Source organism: Bubalus kerabau, chromosome 3, assembly GCF_029407905.1.
Source record: "Bubalus kerabau isolate K-KA32 ecotype Philippines breed swamp buffalo chromosome 3, PCC_UOA_SB_1v2, whole genome shotgun sequence".
Taxonomy (NCBI): Eukaryota; Metazoa; Chordata; class Mammalia; order Artiodactyla; family Bovidae; genus Bubalus; species Bubalus kerabau.
The window spans coordinates 88,346,259-88,359,295 of NC_073626.1; the positions used below are offsets into that span (position 1 = coordinate 88,346,259).

Consider the following 13,037-nt stretch of genomic DNA (forward strand, 5'->3'; position numbering starts at 1 on the left):
AATGGTTGTCTGAGGAGGCCTCACAAATAGCTGAGAAAAGAAGAGAAGTGAAATGCAAAGGAGAAAAGGAAAGATATACCCATTTGAATGCAGAGTTCCAAAGAACACCAAGGAGAGATAAGAAAGCCTTCCTCAGTGATCAGTGCAAAGAAATAGATAGGAAATAGTAAATGGGAAAGACTTATACACCTCAGTGAATATAAATTCCTAATGGTGTACAAAGTGACCTAGACTATATGTTTACACAAACATTTCATACTAATTACCCATTTGGATATTCAACAAAAATTTATTAAATAGTTATGGTGTGCCAGGAACAATATTAGTGCTGGTGTGAAAAAGTAAAAGACATTTGGCCTTTGAAACAGCTCAGAGTCAAGACAGGAAAATCAACAGCTTCAATACTGCATGTATTGGGCTTCATTTAAGGTAAATACTAGAATCCATAAGAACACATGTAAAAAACATCTAATTCACTCTGAAGAGATGAAGGAATGTTTCAAAAGGAGGCAGTGCTTAATATAAATAAATCTTGAGACATAAGAAATAGTTAACCAGGTAAAAACAAGTGAAATGAGGGACTAAAGACATAGGCAAAGAGAACAGCATTTTAAAACGTTTGAGAGAGTCTGTCTCTAACTAGTAGAATTTAGAGTGAGTTTAACTAAAAATGGCTAAGTTTAAATGTCACTTCCTCATTCCTCAAAAAATTAAAAATAGAACTACCATATGATCTAGCAGTACCGCTTCTGGGTATGTATTCGAAGGTAATAAAATAACTGTCTCAAAGAGGTATCTGCACTTCCATGTTCACTGCCACACTGCTGACAATATCCAAAATATGGGAACAATCTAAGTGTATATCAATAAATGAATGAATGGAGTAAATGCAACGGAGTATTATTTAGCCATGAGGAAGAAGGCAATCTTGCCATTTGCAGTGAAATGGATAAAGCTTGAGGGCACTATGCTAAATGAAATAAGTCACAGAGGGGAAGATAAGTATTGCATGTTCTCACTTATCTGAACTCCAAAAATTATGAAAGTAATGGGGAGCCTTAGAATGAATTTAAGTAGGGAAATATCTGTTCCTGGTTTCCATCTTAGAAAGACTACTCCGGCAGCTGATTGGTGAATAGGCTGCTTTGGAGATGAGCAATGGGAAGAAAAAGAAATATCAATTAAGAAATGACTATAACAGTTCAGGTGAGAAATGAATGTGAATTTACACTGAGGTCAAGACAATGGGGAATGGAAACAAAAGGTAAATTCTGGACTCCTTAGGAGAAACACTCTACATAACTTGGTGAGTAATTGGACCTATGATTGGGATTAAAAAGTTGAGAATTATTACTAGGTCATCATGCTAGGAAAAACAAAGAGGTTTTGAAGATAAAATAGTAAGTTTTGCTTAGGATATACCAAGTTTGAGATATTGACAAGATAAACGAGCAGAGATGCTATGTCTGGAACGCTAGACAGAGGTTAAAGTGCGGATTTAAGGTACAGATTTGCAAGTCATCACCATGCAAAGCAGCAGTTCTCAATTTTGCCTGCCCATCAGATTCACTTGGAAAGTTTCTTGCAAATATAAAAACATGGGTTATAAATCCATAGATTTTATTTAATACTTCTGAAATAAGCCTAGAGCATCAGTATTTTTTAAAAGCTAGACATTTGATTTTGATGCATAATGACAATTAAGAATCACTGGTGGGTAATTTAAGTCATGAGTATAGATTAGAATTAAGGGTTTCAAACAGCACATTGTCCAATTAGGGGAGATCTAGAAGAAATTATCAGAAAGATTATGATAATAGTAACAACTATAATTTATTGAGTACCTATGGTAGAAACTGTGCTAAAGACTTTACATGTGTTATTTGCAGTAAAAAAGAGATAGAAGAGTGGGTCATATAAAACCTGTCACCCTTGTTCCATGAAGTCTTCCACAGCACTTTCAGTTTACCTTGATGTCTCTCGTCTCAATTTGGCATTTACAATATATGAACTTATACATAGCTATTTAAAATCTAATTTGAATGTATATAGCTCTAAGCCATATACATAACACAGTAGTTAAGAGCAAGAGCTCAGTTAGACCTCCTGGTTTGAACCCCATATCATCCTATCTTTTGTAGGCAATTTTGATCTTAGACAAGCTATTATATATGTGTGTATGTATGTACTGGAGTGGTGTGCCATTGCCTTCTCCAGTATGTATGTATATATGGGTGTTATTGGGTGGCTCAGATGGTAAAAGCGTCTGCCTGCAATGCAGGAGACCCAGGTTCAATCCCCGGGTTGGGAAGATCCCCTGGAGAAGGGAATGGCAACCCACTCCAGCATTCTTGCCTGGAGAATTCCATGGACAGGGGAGTCTGGCAGGCTACAGTTCATGGGGTCACAAAGGGTCAGACACGACTGAGCAACTAACACACTATACATACATATGTACTAAATATGTGTATTTGTGTGTATGCGTGTTATATATATAACATTATATATCATACTTTACACATACTAAAATGTAAATTCCTTCCCAGGTGAATCTAGTGGTAAAGACTCTGCCTGCCAATGCTGGAGACGCAAGAGATAGGGGTTCGCTCGCTGGGTCAGGAAGATCGTGGAGGAAGAAATGGCAATCCGCTCCAGTATTCTTGCCTGGAAAATTGCATGGACAGAGGAGCCTGGCAGGCTACAGTCCATGAGGTTGCAAAGAGCTGGACACAACTGAGCACACACACACACAAATTCCTTCAAGTGATGGATTTATTTTATATCTTGTTTATCTTTTGTAGCTTTCTCCTTAACTTTACCTAGTTTAGTGGGGACTAATTTTAATAAGCAATATTTGTTAAGCTAGGCACTGTTTCAAGTAATTTACTTATGCTAATTCATTAATTTTATTTTCATCACAAGCCTAGAGATTAGCACATTAGTATCCTCATTTTATAGATGACAGTACTGAGGAAGAGAGAGATTAGATAACATTACTAAAATAAACTATGTCTGTAAATGGAGGATATAGGATCTAAACAAACAGATCCAGCTCCATAACTCTGGCTCTTAACTACTGTGCTATCCTGCCTCCCTCCACACTACACAATAGACTCAATAAGTTATTATGAGTTTGAATAAAATTTTGACCAAAAAAAAGGAATGGCTCGAAATAGATAATATACATTTATATGCAGCATATTTTGCATTGCAATATTTAATGAACCAAGTTCCGTTGCCTTTTACAAAGAGAAATTTGAACAAAGATTATTCAATTGTCTTTTTAACTTATTTATATTCCTGTAGTATCATTTTCTAAAAGACTTGGGATAAGGAAAGGATCATTTCAGTAAATGTCTTTTATCTGTTTTTTAAGGAGGGCTTTCTGGCGGTTCAGTGGTAAAGAATCTGCCTGCCAATGCAGGAGCAGGAGACATGAGTTTGATCCCCGGGTCAAGAAGATCCTCTGGAGGAGGAAATGGTAAACCACTCCAGTATTCTTGCCTGGAAAATCCCATGGACAGAGGAGCCTGGCAGGCTATATAGTCCATGGGGGTTGCAGAGTCAGATACAACTGAATGACTGAGCATGCAAGCAAGCTAAAATGTGTTTGAATGTTTAAAAGTTTAAAAAAACCCTAAAATCCAGTATTCTCCAAAGTTTCTCCCAGAAATGTATCTATGGTTCTAAAATAAGTATTGACAATTTTCTGGGCCACTACCATATGTATAGCTATTTCCCAAGGCAACGTGAAGCCAGAGGATTAATAAGAACAACTTCATAGGAACTTCTAGAAAAATGGGTTTTTCAAATAATGCAGTATTCTACAGAAAGAAACTGAGTACTCTCAATTACATGGGTCTGCTATTGCTCTAAATAAAGGGTCAGAAGAGCAACAGTGTCTGGTTTCATTTTTACTCACACTGTGGAATTCCATGTTTACTTCCATCGTTTATATGGATGATGTACTAAATGAGACTATTCAGTTCCAATTTTTTCAGTTCCCTTGCACAAATGCTATCCTCCTGATAACAAAAGTCACATCTCAGATGTCACACCTAAGGGAGATCTGCTCTTGGATGTTACCCAGCCTTTTTGCTAACCTCACACAATACTAAATAAGTTCTGGTGTATGGAACAGAAAATTTATAGATGATATTAAAGGTATTAGCAATGACACTTACTTTATCATTGCTATATTAGCAATAAGCAGAGCTTAAATATCCCTGTAACTTCCATGATTATCAGTAGCAATTTCTCCTTCCAATTTTTCCTAAGACAAAGTCTTTATTATCCAAATATTCACCATAGTGATATGCATATTCATTGTATTAAAATGATCCTTCTAGATTGTCCTTGGTCTAGGAAATGTCTAAAATAAAGCCAAAGCTAAAGCTGATTACTTAACAATAAAAGGGAGTTTACATCAGGGACAAGCAGGAGGTCTCTTAGGGTCTGAAATCTAGGGCTCCTGAGTGGTTGTGGACAGACCAAGAAATACTCTCACGTGCAACTCTGATAGAGAATTTGATTAAAATCCTTCATTTTGCTTCTACCCCCTACCTTGTCTACTAACTACTAAATCTACTCAGGAATTTAATTTTCATTTTCAAAGTCTCAGGAGGGTTAGAGCTCTGAATATGATTGCAAAATATAGGTGCTGGTTTTTTTTAATCTTTTATTTTATTTTCTCCCAAAAATAATTAGTTCAGCACAGAAATGTTCTCAGTTTAGAAATTCATAATATAACACTCAAGATTCTACATTATCTGGTCCCAACAAATCTTTTCTTTGATAGTCTGAGTTACCCGACTGGGCTATAGACCAAAATGAACCATTCCATACTACTCAAACATATTATTCGCTTTCTGTCTCCCAACTTTTGCTCATGTCATTTCCTCTACCCAATATGACCTTTTTCCCGTCTTGGCCAGTCTTCAAGGTCTATCTACCTCATATGCCCCTTGACATACTTCCCCAACTCCTCTTCTAGCTTTTCTTTCTCTCTCCTCACTTAGCTTGAAATATTCTGCCAGCTGAACTCAGCAGAATGATTTATGCCTCTTTCATCTCATTTTTGAAACTCTATGGCACTTACTACTTTCCACATCCTGTTATAGTCATTTGTATTTAGTGTTTACGATTCACTATCTATGATTTCCTGAAGGCAAGGACCTGTTGGTCTTTATATCCTTGCCCTGTACTGCGCTTACTGCAATACTACAGGGTTTTGCATGTTTGGCTTTTTGTTTGCTTTAACAAATTGCATTGTGCTGAAATTTGATCGGCAATTTGATCGACCTTGTGCCAATTCAAGGGAAATAGCTGCACATTGAGAAAAGTACTCAAAAGAGAACTAAAATGCAAAAATGTCACAAAATGTAACACAAGATTACTTAAGATTTAGATTTAGGTTTCATCCAAGCACTAAATTACACATGTGTACTTAGGAGTTTGACAGTTTTTAAGCACACTGATGTCTTTACATTAAATAAGCATCAGTAATTCAAAATATTATACTCTATCAAACAGGAACTTGAACTGCTGTATTCATATATAGTATTGTATTTATATTTCATTTTAGTCTTTCATCTAGAATATAAGTTTTCATTAACAAATAAAATTACTAAAACAAGCTATGTATAAATATGAGTGAAGAGTCTTCATCAAGGATATTTTTTATGATTTAAAAAATAACTCAGGTCAATAAACCTAAGCTCTATAACTTCTCTATTATTTTATTTAAACCTTGATTTTTACTCCTTAATTTTAATCTCTAACTAGCATTTTTTAAAAAAGACCTGATACTACTGTTAAGCCTTTCCAAAGACTCAGTAGTCTTCTGTTATGAAGTGTTTTGAGCTGAATTTCTTACTTGATAAGAAGAATGATGGTGAGAGGTCAAAATTAAACTCACAATGACCATTACCAATAGCTCATCCTAGCTCTAAGAATTTATATAATAATGTCTGCCACTAAGTAACGTTGGCAGTAGTGTGCTTAGTATATTTCAGAACTCTTAAGGTGCTTTACATGCCTTAACCCATTTGACCTTCACAATTCTTTGCCACAGGCACCATTACTATGTCTGTATCACACTGAGAAAACTGAAACCCAGAAAGGTTAAGTAACTTGCCCACAAATCATACAGCTGGTAAGTGGTGTATGATTTGATATGGTAAGACTTGAATCTAGTGATCATGGCAGTCTGGATGCTTAACTACCATACTATACAAACCAGAAGAACTTGTAAATAATTCTCTATTGCTTTAATTCAAGAAAAAAAGCATTATTGGACAGCATGCACCAGCCTGGGATTCCAGAGAAATAAGGTTTTTGCATCTTCTCTACCCACCTCCCTTCATGGCAAATAGATGGGAAAACAATGCAATCAGTGAGAGATTTTATTTTCTTGGGCCCAAAAATCACTGCAGATGGTGACTGTAGCCCTGAAATTAAAAGATGCCTGCTCCCTGGAAGAAAAGCTAAAACAAGCCTGAGTGAGTGAAGTTGATCAGTCGTGTCCAACTCTTTGCAACCCTGTGGACTGGAGCCCACCAGGCTCCTCTGTCCATGGGATTCTCCAGGCAAGAATACTGGAGTGGGTTGCCATTTCCTTCTCCAGGGGATCTTCCTGATCCAGGGATTGAATCCAGGTATCCCGTATTGCAGGCAGACGCTTTAACCTCTGAGCCACCAGGGAAGGAAAACAAGCCTAGACAGCATATTAGAAAGCAGAGATGTTACTTTGCCAACAAAGGTCCATATAGTCAAAGCTATGGTTTTTCCAATAGTCATGTATAGATGTGAGATCTGGACCATAAAGAAGACTGAGTGCCAAAGAATTGATACTTTTGAACTGTGGTGTTGGAGAAGACTCTTGAGAGTCCCTTGGACTGCAAGGAGATCCAACCAGTCCATCCTAAAGGAAATCAGTTCTGAATATTCATTGGAAAGACTGATGCTGAAGCTGAAACTCCAATACTTTGGCCACCTGATGCGAAGAACTGACTCATTGGCAAAGACCCTGATGCTGGGAAAGATTGAAGGCAGGAGGAGAAGGCGACAACAGAGGATGAGATGGTTGGATGGCATCACCAACTCGATGGACATGAGCAAGCTCCGGGAGATGGTGAAGGACAGGGAAGCCTGGCATGCTGCAGCCCATGGGGTTGCAAAGAGTCGGACACAACTGAGCAACTGAACAATAACAACCCACCTCCATGCTGCTTTCAGCCAGCACACTGGTATGAAAGAGAAGACAGTTGTGCGTGGATGTCCAACAGCCAGATGGTTAAGGTCTACTTCCCTACTAGTTCCTCCCAGTCCCCTTCCTCAGAGCTTAAGGTAAATCCTATCCTCCCCAATTTATTCAACAGGCTCCCCAAATGACCCTGACCTACCTAGCATCAAACAGTTCAAAACTTACAACTCCTTACTTCCAAAACTTAATCCCTATGAAATCAAAATCCCCTTCCATAATAACCTATATAGCTCAGTTGGTAAAGAAATCTTCCTGCAATGCAGGAGACCTGGGTTCAATTCCTGGGTCAGGAAGATCCCCTAGAGAAGGAAATGGCAACCCACTCCAGTATTCTTGCCTAGAGAATCCCCATGGACAGAAGAGCCTGTCAGGCTACAGTACATGGGGTCGCAAGAGTCAGATACAACTTGGTGACTAAACCATCCCCAAACTGGATTATACAAAATTGGTCACATCCCTGTTTTGAAATGATAGTTGGGGGTCCCTGCTTCTGCATGCTGCCAATATTTTTGCTCTCAAATTGAAAACTATGGCTTATACAATGTACAAGGCTGAAACTCCAATACTTTGGCCACCTCATGTGAAGAGTTGACTCATTGGAAAAGACCCTGAAGCTGGGAGGGATTGGGGGCAGGAGGAGAAGGGGACAACAGAGGATGAGATGGCTGGACGGCATCACCGACTCGATGCACATGAGTTTGGGTGATCTCCAGGAGTTGGTGATGGACAGGGAGTCCTGGCGTGCTGCGATTCATGGGGTTGCAAAGAGTCGGACACAACTGAGCGACTGAACTGAACTGAACTGAACTGAATTTTATTAACAGTTTATAATGCCCTAATAAAAATAATTTTATTATAAAAGAAGTTAATGCAGTTATCAAAATTATATAATGCTTGATTTTATAGTTTGATCCAATCTTTAATGTCTCTAATATCAAGAGATTTACATGAGGAAAAAAGAATTATATGTAACTCATCCTAAGGTTCACCAATTAATAAATTAGAACTGATAGTAGCATACCACTTTTGAAAAGGCAATTCAAAATATGAGCATAATTCATTATGTACATTTTCTCATAATCTTGGAAACAGGAAACAACTCTTTCTTTTCTGTATTCCTTTCAACACCAAATACAATACTGTGCAAATGATCAGCTTTCACATAATGCTCACTGAATTGAACAATTACCCAAATAGTTGTTTATAGACAGCTTACCTTTAAAAATCTTTACAATGTATAATGAAATGCATGTATAAAATGGTACCAATAAAGGCAACCATTACAAAAAGAAGATGACCAATTGTTACTGAACAGATTTACAATCAATTTCACCATTCTAAAGGTCAAGATCATCTTGCTGTACAGGAAAAAGATTGACATTATATTAAATGTCTCTGACATTCTAACTAATATTTACTTTTTAATGTTATATACTCTGACATAGCAACAGAGAAACACTTTTATCCACCTTGTAAAAGAAATGAGACTAAGACTGTAATTTTTTCACCTTACAGAATTATTGAGATATCCTCATTTAAGTGTCACTGAAGAAAGTAACTAAAAATCTTTATGGTTTGGTTCTTTTAAAAGGTCACAAACACAGTGAAAAATCTAGCAGAATGTTGTGAAACCAATACTTAGAGGAATCCCAAAGCAATGCCAAGAAACAGAATGTACTCATAGTGACTAATACATGCAAATACTGGAAATAAATTCTAACAGATTAAACAGGTTTTGTAGCAACTAAAAGGTATATTCAAATCATTCCAAAACTAATCAAGCTTAAGAATATGGCAAACTTCCCTGCTAATAAGAATCTAAGCAGGCTAAGTAGTCTGAATAGCATATAAAAAATAATAGTCAATATCAGTAAGCATAATTTTTAGTGTGCTTTCAATTAAAAAGGAGAAACTGACCCCTTAACTGAATCAAATCACTGTTTAAGATTTCCATTTTAGTCTTTGATAAGTACATTCATATTTAACACAACATTTTACCTTGATGGGGTATTAAACCCTAATCAAGCTATGGAATCATGAAGACAAAACTATCTTCTGAGAAATGCTGCAACATTTTCTCTGTTTTTGTTCATTTAATATGGGATGCCTTGGCAAGTATCTGCCAGGTCTCCTAATACTGAGGCAGAAATATGTGTAATACAAAAAAAAAAAAAAAAATTCCTTCAAAACTTGAATGTCAAACAGAGGCAAGGCTTCTTATCCAAGCATGTAACCCTGAGGATATGCTATAAAAAAACAAAGTTAAATGCATTATAACATGATAGGTGAAAATGGTTTAAAATAAATAGCAGAGTTTCAGAATAAAATGAATATATAAATCCAAATTCTTTGATGTGATGATTTTCTATTCTTTGTAGTTAACATGTTTAATATAATTAAGTCTTTCATTTTGAAAATGAAAGTAAGCAAAAGTAGAATATCTCTGGATCAAAAATCTTAAACAAGCTTATACGTCACCGGATTTCTTTGTAAAAAAACAAAGAAAAAAAAACAGATTTATTATCTGCTTTAATCTATAAGCAGTGCCTTAGCAGATCTCTACATTAAGGAACCAAAGCATCATTACGTCAATAGATCTGAAATATAATTAAAAGCAATGCCTTTTAAAACAATTTAGATACTGAAAGATAATTTCAAGAAAATAGCTCAGATGCTGATAAACGTAAATTCTACTCATCACAGTTGGGTTGCTGTGTGTGGTTGCACAGTACAGTGGCAGTTACATCTATTTCTATGCTTAAGAAATCCCAGATAAAAAAATTTAATATGTCACTATATATAAGCAGCTAGCTATGGTGTATACTTATCAGTATGAAAGATTTATGCTATTTTTATCATTCAAAATAAAAGCTGCAATTTGACTGTATTCAGGTTTAATCTGGAAAAATCTGTAGCGCCCCAAACCTTGCCCTTAATCACATACAAAGGATCTCTTTCTTTACTTCCCACTTCCCCATAAAAAGCTAAAGTAAAAACAAACTTAACACACACACACATTTCTAAAACTCATATTGTTTATCTGGCATCTATTACTATAAATATTACTTGTTCAAATATCCTAAGGAGAATCTAATAATAAACAATTACATTGATTAATATATTCTAAATGAGCTAGAAAAAGCAATAACTCTACAATCTAACAGCATCATCATAATTCATGAGGTCATACCTGATGACTTAGAGATTGAAAAGACTCACAGGTTCCAGACTGCATGACCTTTCTATTTCCAGAGATCCCTAAAGATTGCATTTCCTGTCTTACAAAAGATAATCACAGCCACCTCTATGTCTCAGCATCTTCAGGGCTAGTGAAGAAAACATCAAACAGCAGATCTGTCCATCAGTATCTGTTTAAGTCATCATGAAAATATCAGATCTCATATGCTGTTTATCATCTCCCCTTTGCAGTTATAAACACTGCGTATTAAGAGAGGATGACACAGTTGTATGTGCTGAAGCTGCTAATGCTGTCTGAAAACAGTAAGCTTACTGCTTAGAGCAATTCTGCATCATCCAAACAGAGAATGAGTCACGTCTTTCAGGTTTCCCACTTCTGATACTATAAAGATTTCACGTGCCCAGGAAAGTTTGAATTTTTTGTCATTTCTTTACAAATAAGCAATGTTCTATTTAATTAACTGTCCAATGCATCTGTTGCCATGTTAAAGCGTTAGTTCTTAATTATTGGGCAATTTTCTCCACATATGACTAAGCTTTAATGATTTAAGAAGCAACATTGTACTCTCTCTTAAAGGACTCTTTCTTCCAAACCATGTGCATCGTCACTTATCCAACCCATCAAAATTAGAATTTCCTAAAAATGATGAATTTTTCTTCTGGAAATCTTTGATAATTGTGTATAATAGCAGATAGATAAATAAGTAAGTGCATATTTACTTTTTAATTCTCAGGAACTATTTTTATTTCATATCTTTCAGACCAACACACTTCAAATCAAAATAATTTTTATACTATTAATAAAAGGTACAAAATCTCCTATAGAACTTAATATGCAAAACACAAAATGCTATTATCAAATTCCAAAAGTGCATGGTTAAATCTAAATCTAGGAAATTAAACCTATGTTATTGGCATTTTTATTGTGGTTTTTCATTGCATATTATTTGTGTTCATTGAGATTCTTATAATGCTTTCTTTTACCACAACAGAGTAGAATTAAGGAATTTTAAGATTAATAAAATACTCTGATGATAGAAAACTGATATCCTCCAAGATTATAAATGGAAATACTTTCTCTTTACCATGTGATAAAAGATCATGTTTTAGAAATAAAACAAAGACTAAAATTATATTTAATTGAATGTAAAATTAGGACACCAAATATAACATATTACCCTAAAAGAGTCCTCACATTATATATAGCCTGAATTAATGAACACTTTCTTTATATACCTATGAATGCTTTATGTGTATACCTGTGATATAAACTAAATGAAATTTAATGATAGCTAACAGTACTATACAGAAAATGTTTCTTAAGTGTAAACTAATTACAAACCAGTATAACTTCCCTTCTCCCATTCACAATATATGATGAACATTTGAGCATAATTTGTATTATCATGGAGACTAATGAGTCTTAAAAATTGGGCTTCTTTAAAAGGCTGATGGGTAGAGGCACAGGGGAGATGTTGGTCACAAGTGCAAACTTCCAGTTACAAGATGAATAAGTTCTAGGGATCTAATGCACAGGATAGTGATTACAGTTAATCATATTGTATTATATACTTGAAAGTTACATATGGTGGTAATTTTTGCAATGTGTAAGTATATCAAATTAAACTTATACAATGTGATATGTCAATTATATCTCAATAAATTTAAGGGAAATGATTATACCTTAAATAGATCTAATTTTTATTTGTAGAAAGAAAGAAATTAGTCTTATTTAATAGTCTGATCCATATTACACCCTTAGAGAAACTACTGCCTCTAACTGCACATGTTCAGACAAAACGTTTGGTAGTTTTGGCTGTATGTATACAATGACATACCTGAATGGAAAATCATATGTATTATGATTTATACATGCAGTATTTACTCTCTTATTGTAATCAAAATAGGTAAGTTTTCTTTAAGAGCTATCTTAACAACTATCTCCCTTTCTATATTTATTTATTCATGTGGAAAATATTAAACATCTTCTTTGTGTCAGATGCTGTGCTACAGAATTCATGACAAAGTAAGATATGCCATCACAAAAGCAGATAATTAAACAAGTATGCTTTGCCATGACAGAAGATCAAGGGATATGAGACTGATTAATAGGACAGATCCCTAACGTAAGGACCAGAAAAGATCTTCCTAAGGAATTACTGTTAAAACTGAGAAGATCTTGAGTAAATGATATCTGAGGGGTGCTGAATACAGCATGGTGAGACCATGAAGTCTTAGTAGGATGGAGAGAAGAGATGAGGCTGAAAGGTAAACCAAGGTCTAATCACAGGACTTCTCAGAAACCATTTAAAGAGGACGGACTTAAACTTCAGGGGAATGGGAACCCTTAAACACAATCATTTTTGTAGTTTAATATTATTCTGGCTATGGGAGAGAATCAATTGAGTAAAATAAAACTGGAAAAGACAAGATATATAATTTGGGGCAGGGGATAATGGTGGCCTGAACCCAAGTGGTGGCAGTAGGGATGGAGAGAAATTGATAGATTCCAGATATACTTTCGGAGAAGGCAATGGCACCCCACTCCAGTACTCTTGCCTGGAAAATCCCATGG

The 13,037-nt window shown here is 35.5% G+C and overlaps 1 protein-coding gene across 2 annotated transcripts in view; it reads right to left on the minus strand.

The window, feature by feature from the left end:
* The window catches only part of SLC4A10 (solute carrier family 4 member 10), a 245,610-nt gene extending 235,075 nt beyond the window's left edge, over nt 1-10,535 (minus strand). For both annotated transcript variants that reach the window (XM_055572418.1, XM_055572417.1), the window contains exon 1: nt 10,455-10,535. In XM_055572418.1, coding sequence (XP_055428393.1) covers nt 10,455-10,535 — 81 coding nt within the window. The remainder of the gene's footprint in view (nt 1-10,454) is intronic.
* Between the last annotated feature and the right edge of the window lie 2,502 nt (nt 10,536-13,037).